Genomic DNA, 22063 nt, shown 5'->3' with positions numbered 1-22063 from the left:
TTCCATAAGCCCCCACTGTTTCATAACTGATTTCATGGATTTAAGCATTTTGTTCATCCAAGATATTGGGAATAGGATCCTAACTTACCTCCAATTAGCATGGTGCAAATGGAAAAGATCTTTTCAGCATCTGTGTTGGCAGATACATTTCCGAATCCTACACTAGTAAGGCTGCTGAGAGCAAAATACAACGAGGTTATGTAAGAACTCCGGAGGGAAGGACCACCAAGTAGTTCCACATATGTTTGGCCCGACCCATGACTACCATTGGATTGAATGCTACTGTTGGCTGATCCATTAATTTTCTCTACTGTGGTATATGGCATTCCCAGGCGCTTGGAAAATTCATGCAACCATCCTTGGGAAGGAAAAAAAAACATGATGCATTAGTTATATGGAAAGATATTCAGACCATCATATAAAAAATATAATTAAAATACAAATCATTGCTGCGTTGCAAGTAAAATATTTTTGGCCACTCACAAATGTATAGGAGTTTATTATCTAGTGAAATATGAAAGTCTACAGTCTATATACATCCTATGTTGGAACAGCATTAGGTTGACTTAGGTGGGAAGGGAGTGTTTCTAAAGTTAGACTGGAAAATCCCCTGACATTCTCATTAACCTGTACTAACTTACCATACACAGAAAGTTATGTATAGATTGTATGCAGTTATAAGAACCCTTATAACCAATAAGTATGTTTAGAAGAGAGAATTCTAAAAATTCTTATCAGGTATATATGGCAGCATTAAGTGATAAATATAGAGATATACAGAGAGACTATTTATGCTCAATCTGACTGTAAGACACATGGCGGTACAACTAATTTGGATGGAGAACAATTATTAATTCCTAAGACTAAAACAAGTGATAAACAAGCGATAAACATTTGAACATTGATTCCAACAATGGGCATCATTTACAAAGCTAATTTATTGAATGGATTTTACAAAAACTATGATTTACAAAGTATTTGTGATGTCACAGATGTTATTAAAGGTAACTATAATCATAATCATCATAATAATATCATAACAGATTCTAGAGTAATGACATATAAAGGTTTTTAGCATCTGCTTGTGAGTTCCAGGGGAGATAAAGAAAAAGATTAATATCAAGGAAGTGGTGGTAGATTCCTGAGTTGGATTATTTATTGCACCTGGGGTTTTAACCTTCATAAAATATGTAATTGTCATATTTCATTTTATATGTGTAAAAGATCTTACATTTTGTACTGCAACATTGTTGCTTGTATATTTTCATTTGTGAGGATAAAGTAATTCATTGTCTATGAAGGAGACAGTAGCCATATGCAGACATATGCAGATATCTACACTCCAGCTATCTGATAGCTGGAATGGTGATGATGATTTGGTACAGGGATATGTTTCTGATCTCAATTCTAATGGATTTAATTTGCACTCCACCCACACTTTTCATAGATCAACCACAAACTACCCGGATCTTGTCCTGTCTGTTCAGGGCTCATCCATTGTCTCTTCGACTTATGTGAAGACTGTAGACACGAATAATTATTTGCACTTTCATAGTGCTCATGTAAAATCATGGAAAACAAACGTACCACAGGGGCAACTAATAAGACTTTTAACATAATTGCTCTTCAAAAGATCAGTTCATGGATCAAGCAGATTCTATGGTGAAGAGAGAGGCTATCCAATAGACATGTTGGAAAAAGCCTTAAATGACGTTGAACTAATGGATTGATCAGATATCGTCACAAAAAATAATAACAGAAATCCTCTTTTTCTGGTACGTAAGATACAATTTTTATCTAAACACAACACATGTTCACACAATATAAAATATATTATTAGAAATAAATATTCAATTCTACAGCATGAAACTGTCTTAAAGACAGTATTGCAAAAAAAATATCCTTTGGTTATTTTCAAGAAGAATCAAGATGTGAAAAATGTATTAGCACTGTTTTTTGTTTTTTTTGGTTCCCAATGAGTCCACATGGCTGTGACAGATGTGGTAAAATCCATGTCTGACATGCACAATCAATAAGTACTGAATAACAGAAGTGACATCCACTTCAAATAAAAAAAAAAGCTTTTCAAGTAAAAGTTTAATAAGTTGTGATACTACTTACATAATATACGTATGTGCTGTTGTGTGAATGTAATATTCAATATATTGGGATGACAACTAGGCCATAAAAAAATCAGGTTCACAGAACACAGGAGGAATTTTCTCAATGAATTTCAGACACACTTTCTGAATATATCAACTGGGAACTTTATATTCTGATAGATTTAATTGAAATATAGACCTAAATGGTATAATATGATAACTGCCTATGGGCAGTAATATAGGAGAGTGTGATAGTCTGAATCTAGATGTGATAGGATTGCCTTTTTAGATATCTAACTTAGAACACAACAGCCCTATAAATAAAGCTTAATAATAATAAAAACAAATTTTGACTGTGATTTATTATAATTCAGGTCATGCCATTTAAGTAAGATGAATACACCTATATAAATAGATAGCCTTTTCTAAAATTGTATGCTGATCCCTTTGATAAAATCGCTCATGAAACACGTCAAGTTATTTAAGATCTCACAGTAATTTTATACAGACATTGAGCGTTTCAGTTTCTATTTATTCAATGATTGCATTTCCCTTTGGGTTTAAGGATTGGAAAATATGGCAGAATCTTATTATCATCTTCATGGATTGGACACCGTGCCTTGGAACCAGGAAAAGGATTTATTCACCTGCAATAATTTCTTGTTAGATTCCATTCTGAAATTGTGTGTGGAGAATGAGGATCACACATTGTTCTGTTGGAATCCAGAGGATAATCACCACCTTATGCAAGTAATCGAATAATAAATTTAGCTCTGGTTTACTCTGTCCCACAAGTACTAATTTTCCTCATGTTATTTACGAACTGTCTGGGACTTGTTGTTCCACAAATGCAGGGGCTGAATACTACATAAGATAATTTCAGTCTTTTTCATTTATGTCATCGCACCGCTGTTTGAAGTGTCCATAAAGACTACCGAAACCCACTAGGAGAGATATACACATATATGTTTATATACATTCTAGTTTGTAACTGGTTTAATAGAACTTGTTTTTCTTGTCCAAAAGAAGTTCTTTAGTGCATGTGACTAATACTAAAGACTACTAAGGGTTATATTCTTTTATCTGTGTTATTGAATTTGAAATGTTAATTGTCTTTCTAAATAAATGATAAATGTTTATACATGTCACAGACATAAGTGTTTGTGTGTGTATGTATATATATATATATATATATATATATATATATATATATATATATATATATATATATATATATATAAAAATAGAAAGAGAGAGAGAGATTTTATTTCATTTTATTTTCATTACCCAATATGTTTTTTGATCTATATTGAGCACAGTCCACATTTTGATTACTCGAACCAGTAGCCATCTGCCTTAACAAGGCCTACAAGGATATTTTTGACTGTGTCCAAATGACTTGTTCAAAATTTATACTGCACAATGGAGCATTCTAGGGGTAAACTGGCTCATTGGCGTTGCTCCATTTGTCTACCATTATAGTTAGATGTGTATGCTGTTTAAAGGGAGGCACATATTGCATCCAATTGAGTGAATATGAGTAAATGTGTAAGTGCGCATTTTGCCCAGATTAATTGTGTATTGTATATTTTAGTATCTGTAGGAATATGGACATAAGTCCTTAAATGCATTAAAAAATCCACTATTTAAATTGCATTCTGTGTCTATAAAAGGGAATGGAATCTGTGCCCTTAGTGAGCTCAACGGAAAACCTGATCACAAATTACTGTGCAGTCAGGACTAACTTTTCTAAGATTTTATTGACTATTGCAATTGCAGATATCTGAGCTTTTCTTTTTTAATGTACTACGATTTAGCAGCAATATTTTAGCAGTGTCCCTTGCACCTTATTTTTGCCTGTATAGATCTTGTTCTCGAGTATGGCAAAACAAAACCCTGCAACAGAGCAGTGTCCAATAAAATAAAGTGTAAAAAATTAATCTTGACTCCATAATGGCAATCACAGCAATTCCTTGTATCAATACACCCCGACTATATGTATTTATTATAGCTACAGAAATTATTTCTTATTAGATATCCAGTTATTGACATCTCTTTATTTTATTTACTATCACAATACAATAGCTTATGCAGCATACATTGAAACTGCGATAACAATTAATTGAAAACTGTTACAATAGATTGTATATGATATATATGAAAATTTTAAATAAACAATCATGAAAATGCATTCAGTAGAGTGGCATATTGAGCTGGTTTAGCTTGTGTACTGTAAGTATGATAATAGAGTGTTGTGATATGGATGGAGGGGGGGGCAGAGATCCAATTTTTAAATCCATTTATAAAGATACCATCACCTACTGCTTTGGTAGAAAGTTCCACTTGTTGACAGCCGTTACAGTGGTTCGTTAAAACATATCATTTGTTTCGTTGGTATCTAAGCTCATTAGACAATACTTTCTTAGGAACTTGCATGTATTTGTACAAATTACAGAAGGCACCTTTTTATCTAAAGTACAACAAACACTTTTTGTGCAGCATTTTTAATTTACATTTAAACATGCTATTCCCTATGTTGCTTGATTAATAACCATCTCAAAAATCCTCTGCATTTATTATAGTCATATGTCAGAGCTATATCCCATAGTCAAGATGCTGTCTAATGGTAAGACTGCTTTCTCCTTGTGTATTTATGCTCATTGATGCTGTATTGCTTTCAGCTTTCATACTTTCCTACTCATATTCTTATTTCCTTTTGTATTTATAATTTTTCCAATGGTATAATTTGATTGTATAAGTTGCATAATTGTTACTACAGTGTACCTCACATTTATCACATTCATCTGCCATTTGTCAGTCCGAATTGCCATTTTATTAAATTTTATTACATTCTTCTTCTACTTCTTACTCTGATACTCTAATAGGGGTTTGAGTATTTCTTGTTTTCATATGGGGTGTAACAGTAGATACAATTAATTGTTTCCTAGAAAAGCTCTGATACACTGGGAGATATTAATGTGAAGGACTAGGTGTGCAGTCATATCTAATATTCTCTTAACAACCTAAGATTGCTGTCATATTTCATTCATTGAAACTCCTCCTTCCCTGTTGTTTCATCCCAATTAGAAGATTAAGATTCAGAAACATGTTGGGCTCTCCTGAACTGGTATGTGCTTCCCAGCTAAAGTATATTCTTTTCAGGTAACATGTTGTGCTATCATGTGGAGCTGTAAAAATAAAGTTCCATCTGAAGTAAGGTAAGCGTGGGGTCTGCATTTGCAATACCATATTATGCTACTATATTCTAGTAAGGTGATCATTAAGTTAAGCTAATAATACAGTCCTAAAATATTTCAATACCATGGACAGCAGGGATGCCAAGTACAGTATAATTCAGACTTTCACACTGCACATGGTACTGAAATAATTAATGTGTGTAAACGTAATGATTTCTTGTAATTGCATATTTGTATGCATAGCAATGATCATATATCTACTCTATATGCTCTGTGAAGACACCCACAAAATACTTCAGATTAGTTTTGGTGGTACAGCTGAACATTAAATATGATCACGTCATAAGTAAAAAGTCATTATTGTAGTAATGGAAAGTTGCTTTGATTTATGAATTGCAGTACTTCCAAAGTGGTACTCATTGAAGTAATCATATTGGAGACTGTTCAACAAAACCTCACCAGCAGGATTAAGCAACATTGGGACTCACTTCATTTATGTGCTTTTGAACCTACTATTTTTGTCTGTGCAAATGTTACTACATAGTATTAATTCAAACAAGAAATATTACACCATATAATGTTTACTATTTATTTTAGAATAGAGAAATTCTTTAATTTGCTGTATGAAAAACTGTGGAAAAAATGAAATATTCACCTTATCCCAGGTGAGTGGTACCCAATACATTTCACCTATATTCAATCTTTATAAATGGAACACACTATGCCTTTTTTATTTCTAAGCACTGATTTTTGTACCTTTGACTACTTAGTATAATACATAACAGAAGGATATCTTTGAAGGTACTCACCTACACCTGAAATAGGCGGTTGTATCAACATATTTGTTATACTAGTAATCTCACTATTTTTTGGGTATCTTGTATCTATCATTGGCACAGAGAAATAACTTTCTTCACACAAATTATAACACCTAGATTTAGTGAGTATTTAACCATGATTTGGATTCGCTTGTTTATCAACGTTACACACTCTGCTATTGTTTATTTCTTTTGGGTCTTTCTGCACCAAACTATCTACCATACTGTTTGTGTTCTAGCCAATAAAATCATTCATTCTCTGCTTCCCTTGTGTTACAATACACCTGATTTGCAATGAAACACTTTTTACAACCTTCCTGGGCTTTCTGCCAACAACATGTTGTGCATTGCTGCACTTAATTAGACAGTTATATACTGTTCATAGGGTCCCATGAGGTTAACCTCGGTGGAGAGATGTCTAGCTTTCTTCACATTGTTCTGATCACAGAAATGGCTTACAGCCCCAGAATCTGACCTCGTGCAAAAGAGCTCTAAATAGTTAACATGAGATAAATTATTTACATATTTTATCAGCTTATGTTAGCTGTAGCTTGTTCTGCAAGGAGGTATGTTTCCTTATTCCACATACTTTGGAGTATGAAAGCAAAAGGAATTTGTAATAGAGTTATTTATCCTAGTTAACCCTATCTTCATTGAGGACATCCTCAATCAACATAAGCAATGTAGATTTAATCAAAAGAATAATTAAAGCTACTGGACTCAAGACATTTGTTGCCCAATTTAAAATAATTATTCAGTCACCTGCATTTGTCACCTAGATAGAAGCTTAGGGTAACTTTTACTGCTCGAACAAAGGACAGGTCAGAACGAAAGCAGTCCCTGGGTCACATTAGTGAAAGGGAGGAGTTTGCAGTAAAAAAAAAAAAAACCAATACAGGGAAGCATAGAAGCATACATTTTGGCAGTGATATTAAGATTGGCGGTAATTAAGCAAAATAGAGAGGAAACGGTAAGATGTGGCTGTTGGTTTTTTATGTTGTGAGAATGAACTTTAGGTATCTGACATGCCTTATAGACACATGAACTATTATATAATAGATATATTATATATAATAATTTTATATATATAATATAATAATATATTGTAATATTGGAAGTGATATATTGATGAAATATGCCTGTGATAAGATAAGCAATTCCATTTTGGAAATACTTATTTAGAGATGTGACAGTCACTCATACTGAAATCATTGACAGGCATGAAAATATCTGCAATTGAATTGGAAGGGAGAGTTGACATCTGCAATTGAGAGGAAAGAAGTTATATGTAACTGAAGGGAAGCAGAAGAAAATATATGTGTTTGAAGGGGAAGGAAGAGAAGATGTCTGCAAATAAAGGGGTAGAAGGAGAAGATATCTGCAATTAAAGGGGAGAAAATGTCTGCAAATGAAAAGAAAGGATAAGAACATATTTACAACTGAAGGAGAAGCAGGAGAAGATATCTGTGTTTGGAGAGGAAGCAGGAGAAGATATCTGTATTTGGAGATTAAACGGGACAGGATTTTTGTGGCTAAAGAGTAAAGATATCTAAAATAGAATGGAATTGAGGAGAAGATATCTGCAACTGAAGGGGAAGTGGGAGTAGATATCTGCAATTACAGGGGGGAGAATAAACCTGCATTTGAACATTAAAAACCCACCTTTTGCTTAAAGCCTTCCAGTCTCATGCCTAAACTCCCACCGGTCGGCTACCTCTCTTTCTCATCCCTTCTTCCCTTCTCCCCCTTCCTCGACTCCGTCTCCGTTTCTCCCGTCTCATCCATGTGTCTGTCTGTCTTCCCCTCCCTTTAGATTGTTTGCTCCTTTGAGCAGGGCTCTCCTACCTCCTGTTTTCATTACTTTTAACTGCGCTCTCCAGCTACTCTGCTCACCGCCTCTCGATCCCTCTGCCCTCTGTCTCCTCTTGCTTCTCTCCGCTCCCCTCAGTGACTCTCAACCTGTCATCTGTGCCCACCCTCTTGGGCCATAGTTACCTGCCTATACTCACTTGTCCCCTCCCTCTCTTTCATGCTGTGCCTGAGCCCCCAGAGTTATAGTGCTTACTGTTACTTGTACTGTGCTGTTTCACCTTGTACTGTGCCATTGTTTGTCCCTGTACGGCGCTACGGATACTTTGTGGCGCCCTATAAATAAAAATTAATAATAATAATAATTTGAAGGGAAGCAGATGAAATACATTTACAATTAAACAGGGGAAGATATCTTCACTTGCAGGGAAAAAATGAGAAAATATCTGCAACAAAGGGGAGTAGATGAAGATTTCTGTGTTTGAGTTAGGAATGGGAAAATAAATGACTATATGAGAAGGGCAGCACGGTGGCTAAGTGGTTAGCACTTCTGCCTTACAGCACTGGGGTCATGATGTTAATTCCCGATTATGGACTTATCTATGAGGAGTTTGTATATTCTCCCCGTGTTTGCGTGGGTTTCCTCCGGGTGCTCTGGTTTTCCTCTCACACTCCAAAAAAAACATACTGGTAGGTTAATTGGCTGCTAACAAATTGACCCTAGTGTGTGTGTGTCACGCACCGTCCCTGTGTCGCGTCCTCCGCACAGGGACGGACGCTTGTCTTTGCCCATAGACGGCCGGTTGCTAGGCAACTGGTCGTCACTTCCAGATCCCGGCAGCCGCGCGTCCCGTTGCTTAGCAACGGGACACGATCCACAGTATCCGGCGGTGGTGTTCAGCGTCACCACCGCCGTAGGTAGTCCTGCCCGCTTTCCCTCCTATAAAGTTCAGACTCTGGCACCTAATGAGTGCCAGAGTATTAGGTCTCACCCTAGCTCCAGCAATCCTGTGTATTTCCTCCAGTGACTCCTGTGTATTACCCGGCTTGGTCCTGACTACCCCTATTCTGTGCTCCCTGTGAATTGACCTCGGCTTGATTGACCATTCTCTCCTGCTCTCCTGATACCTGACCCGGCTAGCCCCTAACTACGGATTGGATTCTCCCTGTGGCATCTCCTGATTTCTCGGTTCTGACCCGGCCTGCCTGACACCGCTTTCATCTATCGCTTCACTGGTTGCTCCTTTTGAGGACCGCGACCTGTGTGTCTCCCGCAGCTAAGACCATACTTCCTTGCGGGGGTTCCTGGCGAAGACCTGGGACACGTTAGTCTCCGCGCCTCTTTGGTGAATAGTGCCACAACCAGTAAGCAAATTCTCTGAGTTCATGACAGTATACTCTGGCCATGACATCAGATGGAACAGGTGAGCCCTCAGCTCGGGATCTCCTTATCCACCTGGGTCGCCGAGTGGAACAGCAGGAGGCGGACCAGGCTCGTTTACTCCAGTGTGTTCAAGGAATTATGTCTCGGCTAGACTCCCTACAGGCGGTCCAACCTCCCCCGACAGAACCTTCCATTGCTCCTTCTCGCTCCGCTGTGGCCCCAGTGGCTCCATCTCCTTTCCTGACTCCTTCTACTGGGCTTAGAATTCCTTCTCCAGATAAGTACGACGGAGATCCAAAAAGATGCAGAGGGTTCCTCAATCAGTGCGCCATTCACTTCGAGTGCAACTCTTCAGCCTTCTCCTCTGAACGTACCAAGGTAGCCTTCATAATATCTCTACTCAGCGGGCAAGCCTTGGCCTGGGCTTCACCGTTATGGGAGCACAATGATCCTTTGCTGGAGAATTCTGCTGCTTTTATCGACATGTTTCGGAAGGTTTTCGATGAACCGGGTCGGGTCTCCTCTGCCGCTTCTAGCCTCCTAAATCTTTGACAAGGTTCCATGTCTGTCGGCCAGTATGCGGTACAATTCCGCACTCTCTCTTCTGAGCTCCGATGGAATAATGAGGCCCTCATTGCTACCTTCTGGCAGGGTCTTACTGACCGAATCAAGGACGAACTTGTCACCAGAGAACTCCCCTCGGAACTGGACTCTCTTATTTCTCTGTGTATCAGGATCGATCTCCGCTTCAGGGAGAGAACTTCAGAAAGATCCTCTACAAGACGTACCCCTTGACTGGCTCCCCAATTTCAAAATCCCATATCTTCCACGGAAGAGCCTATGCAGCTTGGCCGTTCAAGATTGACGCCAGAAGAACGTGAGAGACGGTTCAAGCAGAAATTATGTTTATACTGCGGGGAGGCTGGTCATGTATTAAGTCTCTATCCTAAGAGACCAGGAAACGCCTCCTCCTAGACGGTAAGAGCTAGGCCACCTTAGGAGTCGCCGTTTCCACTTTCTATTCCATCTCCAATCCTGAGTTCCTAATGCCTGTCCAGCTTGTGACCACCAAAGGACCCCAGCGAACCTTTGCCTTCATGGATTCCGGTGCCGCAGGAAATTTTATCCTGGCCTCTCTTGCCTCACAGCTCCAATTATCCATCCAAGATCTTCCCCAACCGCTTACACTCACAGCCGTGGATGGTAACCGCGTCAGCAGCGGTGTCATCTCCAGCATCACGAGTGCGGTTCAACTATTGGTAGGAGCCTTACATCAAGAGTGGATCCAATTCCTTGTGCTACCACAATCTGTGAATCCTCTAATTCTGGGCCTTCCTTGGCTTCGAGCCCATTTTCCACAATTTAACTGGTCCCGAGCCGAGGTTATCTCCTGGAGTCCGCATTGTCATAGCCAGTGCATCTCCTCATCTCGCCCACGAGTCTGTATTACTCGCACATTTCCTGATGAGACTACTCTTCCATCGGTCTATCAGGCCTCATCGCCCTTGGGATTGCCCGATCTAATTAAGGTAAGCAGATTCCATGTGGCAGGACTTATCTCTTATCCTTGCCTGAAAATCAAGCCATGTCACAATACATTTCCGAGAATCTATCCCGGGGATTCACCAGAAAGTCCTCGTCTCCAGCTGGCGCAGGATTCTTCTTCATTAAAAAGAAGGATGGGGGCCTTCGCCCCTGTATCGACAACCGACAACTGAACAAAATCACCATCAAGAATCGCTATCCATTGCTTGCCCCTCATCACCGATCTTTTTGATAAGATCAGCGGAAATCAAGTCTTTTCCAAACTGGACTTACGAGGGGCCTATAATCTTGTGCGTATTCGTCAAGGAGACGAATGGAAGACTGCGTTCAATACGCGGGACGGACACTTTGAATACCTTGTGATGCCCTTTGGGCTCTGTAACGCCCCCGCAGTCTTCCAGCCCTTTGTCAACAAAGTCTTCCAAGATATCTTATATCGTTTCGTCATTGTCTATTTGGACCATATCCTGATATTCTCACTGGATATTATTTCCCATCGGTGTCATGTGAAGGAGGTCTTATCACGTTTACGTACTCACCAACTGTACTGTAAATTAGAAAAATGTATTTTCGAGGTCAAGCAGATTCCTTTTCTTGGATACATCGTATCAGGCTCTGGATTGCGCATGGATCCGCAGAAGGTATCAGCCATTACTGGTTGGCCCCGTCCCCAGGGTACCGAAGCCTTCCAAAGATTTATTGGGTTCGCCAACTACTACAGGCAGTTCATCAAGAACTTTTCCTCTGTAATCGCTCCAATAACTGCCTTGACTCGAAAATCGGCCAATCCTAAGAGTTGGCCTTCTGACGCCCTAGAGGCTTTTGACCGCCTGAAACAGGCCTTTACGTCTGCCCCCGTTCTCTCCCAGCTGGACCAACTAAAACCCTTTATTCTAGAAGTTGATGCTTCCGCTGTTGGTATTGGGGCAGTCCTGTTCCAGAAATCCAGACTTAGCCCACATCTTCCCTGTGGGTTCTTTTCTAAAAGGTTCTTGAGTCACGAAAAGAATTACGGCATCGGTGACAAGGAGCTCCTCACGATCAAATCTGCCCTGGAGGAGTGGCGCTACCTCCTGGAAGGCACCCCCAATCCTGTGACCGTCTTAACGGACCATAAAAATCTGCTCTACATTAGTGAAGCATAGTGTCTCAACCCACGTCAGGCACGTTGGGCATCTTTCTTTTCTCGTTTCAACCTAATCTTGACCTACCATCCTGGTTCCAAAAATGTGCGGGCAGATGCTCTTTCCCGCTCATTCGACAATTCTGACCTATGTTCTCCCTCGGAGCCGCTACCCATCATCACCCCCACCAGTATTATTGCCCTTACCAGAACCTCTGCTAAAACACCCCCCAGAGGTTGCTCCTACTTGGAACCAAATTTGCGACCCAAAGCCCTACGGTGGGCACACTCCTCTAAACTATCTGGACATGCTGGAGTCAAGAAGACTTATGAGGTCCTACGTCAACGATTTTGGTGGCCAACCTTACATTCCGATGTTCGAGGATTCGTGGCTTCCTGTGCAACTTGTGCCCGTTGTAAAAATCCTAGGTTTGCACCTTCTGGTCTTCTGCAACCGCTTCCTATTCCTGATCTTCCATGGCAAAGCATATCTATGGATTTCATCACCGATCTTCCTGTTAGCAACGGGTTTACTACTATTTGGGTTGTGGTTGACAGATACTCTAAGATGGCCCACTTTGTACCCTTGGTTGCTCTTCCATCTGCATCTAAACTGGCTACTATCTTCATAAAAGAAAACTTTAGGCTTCATGGCTGTCCTTGTGAAATCATCTCAGATAGTGGAGTCCAATTTGTGTCACAGTTCTGGAAGGCCTTTTGTAAGACACTCGGTTCCGATCTCAAATATTCTTCTGGCTATCATCCTCAAACCAATGGCCAGATAGAGCGTGTCAACCAGGACCTGGAGGTCTTCCTACAATGTTTCTCATCAGAAAACCAATCCAAATGGTCTAGTCTCCTACCCTAGGCAGAATTCGCGCATAATTTTCACCATCACAAATCCTCAGGTTCCTCTCCTTTCTCTGTTGTAAATGGAACCCAACCCACCCTCCCAAACTTCTCCAGCCATATTCCATCTCCAGTTCCCGCTGCTGATACCCTGACTCGGGAATACTCTCGCATCTTGTCAATGAACAAAATCAAACTCCAGGTGACTTCCCAACGTTACAAGCAAGCTGCTGATCATCATAGAAGATATATTCCCTTGCTTCAGGTCCATGACAAGGCCTGGTTGTCTACCCGCAACCTCAAACTTCGAGTACCCTCTCAGAAATTGGCTCAACGTTATATTGTCCCTTTCCCTATTACTCATGTTATCAACCCGGTAACCTATAGACTCCGGCTGCCTTCCTCTCTAAGGATCCACAATGTGTTTCATGTTTCCCTCCTCAAACCACTAATCCTTAATAAATTTCATCGCTTGCCCCGTCACCCTGCTCCTATTCGGACTGCTGTGGGCGAAGAATTCGAAGTCAGCCGCATTGTAGATTTCCGTATCCTTCACGGACGGCATCAATTCTTGGTTCACTGGAAAGGCTTCGGGCCAGATGAGAGATCCTGGGTGAATAAAGAAGATCTCCATGCTCCACGTCTATTAAAACAATTCCACAAAGGGAGATCTATCCGACAAATAGAGGGAGGAGGTACTGTCACATGCCATCCCTGTGTTGCGTCCTCCGCACAGGGACGGACGCTTGTCTTTGCCCATAGACGGCCGGTTGCTAGGCAACCGGTCGTCACTTCCGGATCCCTGCAGCCGCAGTATCCGGCGGTGGTGTTCAGCGTCACCACCGCCGTAGGTAGTCCTGCCCCTTTCCCTCCTATAAAGTTCAGACTCTGGCACCTAATGAGTGCCAGAGTATTAGGTCTCACCCTAGCTCCAGCATTCCTGTGTATTTCCTCCAGTGACTCCTGTGTATTACCCGGCTTGTTCCTGACTACCCCTATTCTGTGCTCCCTGTGAATTGTTCTCGGCTTGATTGACCATTCTCTCCTGCTCTCCTGATACCTGACCCGGCTAGACCCTGACTACGGATTGGATTCTCCCTGTGGCATCTCCTGATTTCTCGGTTCTGACCCGGTCCGCTTCCATCTATCGCTTCACTGGTTGCTCCCTTTGAGGACCGCGACCTGTGTGTCTCCCGCAGCTAAGACCATACTTCCTTGCGGGCGTTCCTGGCGAAGACCTGGGACACGTTAGACTCCGCGCCTCTTTGGTGAGTAGTGCCAAAACCAGAAAGCAAATACTCGTGACAGTGTGTGTGTGTGTGTCTGTGTATGTGTTAGGGAATTTAGACTGTAAGGGACTGATGTCAGTGTGTTCTCTGTACAGCGCTGCAGATTTAGTGGTGCTAAATAAATGGTAATAATAATAATAATAATGAGGGAGAGGAAGAGGATATCTGTAATTAAAGGGGAGAAGATATTTGCAATTTAAGAGGAAGTGGGAGTAGATTTCTGCATTTGAAGCGTAAACTGAAGAAGGTATAAGAGTAGATTGGATGTGCAGTGGTTAGTATTGCTTCCTCACAGCACTTTGGCCATGGGGCCTTGATTCCAACCAGGGCACTATCTGTGTGGAGTTTATACAAACTTTCCACATGCTCACATAGCTTTCTTCCAGGTGGTCTTGTTTCTTCCTGCAGTTCAAAGACATACTAGTAGTTTAATAGATTGAAAAGCCTCAGAATACACTCATTGACTCGTAGACTAAAATATTATTATTTTCAACATTTATTTATACAGTGCCAGCATATATCTCAGTGCTTTGCAATTGAGAGCAAACACCGTAATAAAACATGTCTGGGTACTAGCAAACAGTCAAAGTGGTAAGAGGGCTCAGAGAACACATGAATACAGTGATTAAATACAAAGACACTGAAGCAAAACTGGGACATATAAGATGTGCTTTCCCTCTGATGTCAATCCCCAGGAAAATTATTTTCCTCTGATAACAATTTCATGAAGTGAATGAAGAAGAATAGTGTTATCTACTATATGAAAAGCTGTTCACAGATCAAAGAGTAGAAGCTTTGGGACTTTGCAATATAAAGTTAAGAGTCACTTTAGTAACAACAGTTTCAGTAGAATGGGAAGTATGAATGCCAGACTTACAGGATCAAAGCAGTTTGTAGAATGTAGAAAAGAGACCTGGGGCTCATTTACAGTTGGACACATTTGCACACCTAACGTACGTAGGAAAAGACGCACACGATAAAACAAACTTACATGTATATGCATCCTACTCAATGCAGTAGCATTTGTGCCAGATTTCTGCCGTCAGGTGTTCAAGTGTGTATAATTAACACCCACGATAGCGCAGAGATAACGTAGAGATGTGGTTGGATGTTGTTAGTAGTAAATATCAAAGTCATATTACCCTATTTGAACACAATATGTTAATGTAATGAAGCGTCATATACACAAGAGAGAATATTGTCTTGACCGTCATTAATAAATACAAAAGTCGCATTTTCCAGATAACATGTAATTAGGCACGAACACCTCCACTTCTGTAATCTCCCCCTTTAAAATACTTTTTCTTCCTGCAGTAGCCCAAATGAAAAGGTCAATTAAATAATGCAAATAGATATAAACGACTTACTACAATATACAATATAGTACAATATATGACAGACATGATGCAAATGATTTAAGCACTAACAGACGGAAGGGTCAATAGCAATCAGCCAAACAGGAGGGGCTATATAGTGCTGCTGATAACCATCATCAGCTTTGCATTTCATTGAACCAGCCCTTCAGTACTCACTAGAGATTTGTCTTCTAAATAGTGTTATTTGAGGATACCTCCCTGTACAATTATATCGCAATTAAAAAAAAATATAGAAACAGACATATGTGTACACATTTTGTGCACATTTTCCTGTATGAAAAAAGAATGCAAAGGGACTTTTGAAACTTCAGCTCTCTTAAACAGTAAAGTGGAATTGAGCGATTTTCATCCCCACCATTCCAGCAATTAGATTCCTGTGATATCATTGGCCATGCATCAATGCATGGATCCACCAACTCACAGACAGCAGGTTTGCAGAGCAAGACAGCAAAACTGTCACTCAGTCTACTGCTTCAGAGTGATGACAAAAACCATTCCCTTCTGACATGATAAGGGGGAGACAGAGAACTTGCTGGACATATTTAGTGCAAACACTCCAGTTATTTCAAGTAAATTAGTAAGCTCGGTAGCACACATCATTTGATCTACATTGAGCGTCAGGTTTATTATATTTACCTGCCTTTTGGAAGAAATTGGCTGCTCAATCAGTGACAACACTACATGTGTAGAGAACACTATTTAAGGCAGGTATCAATAAAGTGTGTATGTGCAACTTAAAGAGGAAGACAAAATATTTAGGTGACTTTGACTATGGCATGAACATGAACACCTGCTTTTATATTTGTGACAGTGATACAGGAATAATGAGATTGGGCAACAGCCCAAATAACATCCACGCAACAGTAACTAAGTGGTCAGAGACAGATCAGAGGCCGAAGCAACTTCTGAAAAGGAACATACATGCTATTATCATTCAGCTAACAGCCGAGTACAACAGTGGTGATGAAAGAAGCTCTTTGTATGTTGTCGCAGATGGAGTACAACAGTTGCTGACTCCATAGAGTTGAACTCATGTCAGAGGAAACAAGGTAACAATCATAGTGGTCTAAGAAGCACATGCTCTGGAAAATTTCACTTGAGGATCTAATGAGCTCTGCCTCCTGATGATAGACACTGTTGTGAGGACCAGGATATAGGTAAAACTGAACGAGTCCAAGGATCCCATTCTGCTAGCTGTCAATGGCAGAAGTGTAGCCACGTGGAGTGTATTTTTTTGACAGACATTGTATCCCTTTTTTTGAGAAGAACAACATTTAACTTCTGCTGTATAATTTCCTGGCAGCCAAATACCAATCTATGAATTTTTCAGCGACAATGCTGCAAGCCATGAGGCTAGAAAAGACTTCAGAAGAGCTAGGTACACCTGTGGAGGACATAGCACACCTATATGTGGTTTGAATAATTTTATGTGCTTGTGATTATTCCTTTATGGTACACAGATAGGAGGACATCAGCTCCTTTTTACTACTTTTGTAGACTATATCTATTTTATTAAAAGGAATTATGCTATGAATGTCTCATTTTTCCTATGTAATGAGCGGTGATGTGATTCTGGAAAATCAAGGCTTCCATCTGTGAAACAGTTTTGCGCTGTGTCCGTGAGGAATCTTGTAAGCAGACCCCCTGTGGGGACCCCCTCACGTGGTTTATCATCTAGAAAATATTCCATCTATTGTACTCACCTGGAGGAGGGACATTTCTTATGAAATATGATATAGACCCCACCATTTATTTCACACTGCCTTTCTTGTTACAGTACTACCCTATGTATGCTTTTATATTCTTTGCAGTATAACTATTCATCAGATGGATTCTATCTATGTGTGATCCTCTCAGCGCTGTGAGGTATACAAATTGTTCCATCTGGTAATGTCATGCTCTAACAAAGTCCCAGCATGTTTGAAGTGAAGTAAGTGACAATAGTCTAAATCAAGCAATTTCCAGTCCCTACACTCCCACCTTTAGGTGGATTTTATTTTAACAGTAAGTTTTCATGAAGTAATTATGCCAGAGATAAATAATGCACTGTGTACTTTGTTATACATGTCTCCTCTGGTCATAGCCGGATTAAAGAGGGGGCACGGGGGGCACGTGCCCCGGGCCCCCCTCTCTCTGAGGGCCCCCCGCCACCAGTATTACTTCATCTGCTGTCTGACAGCAACCGCACCATGCCCCCCTCTCTCCGCGGGTGGCGGGCCCCCCTGCGGGTCCCCCCCGCCGCCGCACGCATTACCTCTCCTAATGATGACTAGCTGTCAGTTACTGTCTGACAGCAACTGACAGCAACCGCGGCCACCTGACGCATGCGCGATGTGAGCCTACTCTTAGCAGCTGTATTACCTAAAATGGTTGAAATGGAGCTGCTGCGCATGTGCAGCTGCAGCAGCTCCTCCTCGGCATGAAGACTGAAGAGAGAGTGAAGAATAGGTGAGTGAAATTTTTTTTTATACTAAAACTAAATATATATAGAAAACCCTTAATAACATGGGTATTTCTTAATTAAGTATGTAAAATGTAGCCACCTGTAACAGTAAGAGTATATATATATATATATATATATATATATATATATATATATATATATATATATATATATATTACATTCTGGCTACAATTTACATATTATAATCTTATAATCTTCTTAAATATGATTATTTATTTTATCAGTAGTGTTTAAATAATTATACATTAAACATTAATATTAGGCTGGTAGAGCCAATGTCAGAGTGGCAGATTCTATTTTATTACTCATTAGTAAAGTAATTACTGAAGCCGTCCAGTTACATTAAAGTTTGAATAACATTGTAGTACATTATTTATAATTTATATTTATATTTTTACATACACATATTTATGTAATCCAATTAAAGCTTTAATATAAGTGTCAGGCTTCGATAATAACTTTAATAATGATTAATAAAATAGAGGGTCTTGCATAATTATTACACACACACACACATATATATATTCCATCTGAAGTATACCTTAGTAGCTAAAGAAACAAGCTGCCAATGACAAGGTAACCCATTTTGAGTCATGCTACACAGTCAAAGGGAGTTAAGATGTCTTAGGGTAGGGGATGTTTTTTCCACCAAAGAAAGGGTTATAGAACCACTTATTAGTGAAGACACTTTCTGCGATACATATTTACGCTATGAAAAACTTCTTACCCTAGAACTTACACAATGGTGGGAAACCACCACTCTTAACCAGTACATTCTCAATAAGATTGTACCCAGAGGCCTTAGGATTTCAAAACGACCCACGTACAATCTGGAGAATAAACAATTTATGAACACATGGAATTCAATTCTTGAGAATTGCTCTCTTGAGCTTATGAAACTGTTGATAGAGGACAGGGAGAATTCCTTGAAAAGGATAGAGGAAGAAATTTCACTCATACAGGTGAAATTAGATCCGCTCAAACATCTAGAAGACTATCAGAATCTAGAGAAACTTACAGTGAGTAAGATCAACAGAATAGAGGAAGAAATCCTCAAGGTTAAGGAAAGAAAATTCTTACGAGATCTGAAAGACTATGAGCTTAATTCTCAATATGTATATAACGTACCCACATTTTCAAACCAGGAGGTAGATAACAGCAAAACACTAGAGAGGGAGAGTCGAAGACCTACCCCTGTGAGGAGTAAAGGAAGGCCCAGGAGGCAAGGGTCAGGACCCTCTCGACTAAGGAAAGGATCTGTACACAGATCACCCCTCATTAAACAATTACCACAGAGGAACACTCAGTATAGAGTCTACAAACCCCTAGATCCTAGAAATATTAATGAGGTTAAGGGGCAGGTGTCTCCTTCCAATAAGTACACTCGACTAGCAAGGAATGGTTTCGGTAGAGGCAAAGCCACGGCCTCTAGAGAAATCACACAGGTACAACTAGATATATTGAAAAAATTAGAGAAGGCCCAAGCGCCCATTATTGACCACACGGAACATTTGGAGAAATCATGGGATCAGGACCCCGAGAAGAATCTAGATCTTTTTTTAGATCTTACGAAAGATCAAAGATTTCTGACAGAAGTAGTCCATGTGGACACGAACCCATTGGGACAAATCCCTCCATCCCCCAGGAGAAGAAAAAGACGTATCCCTTCAGAGGAAAAAGAGGAGGGAGAATTTGCAGGAGCAAGGCCGAAAATAAGGAAATGAATAAATCCACCAACGAAGGAATATTCAACTTGAGCAGTATCCACCTTACTGCAGCCCAAAATGAAGTTTTGGGGAAGGGACTAAAATTTGCCCCTGATACGACAATGGACAAATTTGAAACGTACATTGACATTCATAGATTTATTCGCAAACTCACTTTAAAAAGATACTTTATTAAAGAGCAGAGAGACATTGCCTCCACTCAAGCGAATAAGGCAAAAGAACAGCAAGATAAATATACCCACACGGACCTAAAGAATAAGTCCACTTTTTACCCCAACTGTCTGAAAGGGTCATTTATTACAACTTTTCAGAAACTTGTCGAAAATGACCTTGAACTGCTTAAAGTACAAAAGAGAGGCTCTCACTGTAACATCAGTAGAGCAGAAACCAAGGCCATTAGAGAATTGAAGGACAATCGTGAGATTGTCATTAAGCCAGCAGACAAAGGGGGGGGATCACTGTGCTTAACACCGCCGATTATCTAACGGAGTTGGAAAGACAATTGGAGGACTCTAACACCTATGAGCGCCTTACAGGTGATCCCCTGATCCACTACCAGAAGGATTTAATGAAATTGCTTAACAGTGCATCAGAGGAGGGAATACTTAACAAAACGGAACTAGAGTTCTTAAAGATCAAGAACCCTAGGTTACCCGTTATTTATCACCTTCCTAAGGTACATAAATCCAGAACCAATCCACCAGGTAGACCTATTGTGTCTGGGATTAACTCGCTCACAACCAACTTATCTAGCTACATAGATTTTTTCCTTCAACCACTTGTGACCCAGCAAAAGAGCTACTTGAGGGACACAAGTCACGCATTGGATGTCCTTAAGGACATCCAATGGGAAGAAGGCTTTATCCTTCTTACGTGCGATGTAACCTCACTGTACACGATCATTGACCATGAAAAGGGCTGTCAGCATGTGGGATCCATCCTTAGGGAGGAGTCTGACCTTCAAATGGAACAGATAGAGTTTCTTCTACATAGTATACAATTTGTTTTACAACACAACTACTTTTGGGCAAACAGTGGATATTACAAACAAATTCGCGGGACAGCAATGGGCGCGAAATTCGCGCCCAGTTATGCAAATTTGTTTGTGGCCCATTGGGAAAATCTGAATATATGGACCAACAACCCTTTTGCAAAGTACATGCACAAATGGTACAGATTCATAGATGACGTACTGTGCGTGTGGACGGGTACCATAGAACAACTAGAGGGGTTTTTACTTCATATTAACAGTAACGATCTCAATATGAGGTTTACGGCCCATTTCAGTAGAGAAATGTTTGTGTTTTTGGACTTGGAAATATACATTGAGAACAACAAAGTTGCAACAAAAACGCATTTAAAGGAAGTAGACTGTAACTCGTACATTCCTGCCTGCAGCAGCCATCATGCCAACTGGCTGCGGAACATCCCCAAAGGCCAGTTCACTAGGATTAGGAGGAACTGTTCCACTTTGGAACAATATGACGTTCAAGCCGACCTGATAAGAAATAGGTTTCTACAAGAGGCTATGAAAGCACCATTGTGGACAAAGCCTTAATTGAAGTTAGAGAAAGAGACAGGGAAGACCTTTTGATTAAGAAAACCATCACGCCACCTAAACAATCAGATGCTCCCTCCTTTATCACCAGATACAGTCGGGATTCCAGAAAGATAGAAAAAATTATTTGCAAACACTGGAAACATCCTTCTGGGAGATGAGAAGTTGAGGGACATTCTGCCAAATAAACCTAGATTTATTTATAAAAAGGCCAATAACCTGAAGAACACCCTTGTTGAGAGCAGTATTCCAACTACTACACAGATACCTACAAATACATGGCTAGGGGAAGACAGGAAAGGGTTCTTCCACTGTACTAGATGTCTAGCATGTAGAACCAGTGGTGTCAGGGGCACTAAACCCGTCAGTTCATTCAATGCAACTGCCACGGGTGTTATATACACCATAAAGGACAAGATGACATGTGACACTAAGGGGGTGATATACATGCTAGAGTGCCCTTGTGGAAAGCAGTACATAGGAAGGACTGCAAGAGAACTGCACACCCGCATCAGTGAACATCAGAGGAACATTAAGAAAGGCTTTGAGGCGCACAGTGTCTCAAGTCATTTTGCCCTTTTTCATAATAGAGACCCCTCATTGCTCAAGTTTCTAGGCATTTGCAAAATAAAAAAATAATGGAGAGGGGGGGACTTTATTAGATCCATGTCACGTGAAGAGAGTAAATGGATTTATACATTGAAAACTTTAACACCACGGGGTCTGAATATAGACTTTGAGCTCAACCACTTTCTACAATAGATGACTGTGTCCACATGTACTGTTTATTTATCACAAACTATTGTATAAGCAGTGAAATTG

The 22063-nt window shown here is 40.2% G+C and overlaps 1 protein-coding gene across 3 annotated transcripts in view; it reads right to left on the bottom strand.

The window, feature by feature from the left end:
* The window catches only part of LOC142097853 (voltage-gated delayed rectifier potassium channel KCNH8-like), a 512774-nt gene that overhangs the window by 79422 nt on the left and 411289 nt on the right, over positions 1 to 22063 (bottom strand). For all 3 annotated transcript variants that reach the window (XM_075180059.1, XM_075180060.1, XM_075180061.1), the window contains one exon: positions 89 to 358. In XM_075180059.1, the coding sequence (XP_075036160.1) occupies positions 89 to 358 (270 nt within the window). The remainder of the gene's footprint in view (positions 1 to 88; positions 359 to 22063) is intronic.

This window comes from Mixophyes fleayi, chromosome 7 (assembly GCF_038048845.1).
Source record: "Mixophyes fleayi isolate aMixFle1 chromosome 7, aMixFle1.hap1, whole genome shotgun sequence".
In the NCBI taxonomy this organism is placed as follows: Eukaryota; Metazoa; Chordata; class Amphibia; order Anura; family Limnodynastidae; genus Mixophyes; species Mixophyes fleayi.
Note: the sequence above shows the minus strand (reverse complement) of the source record. Positions and strands in the feature narration are given on the sequence as shown.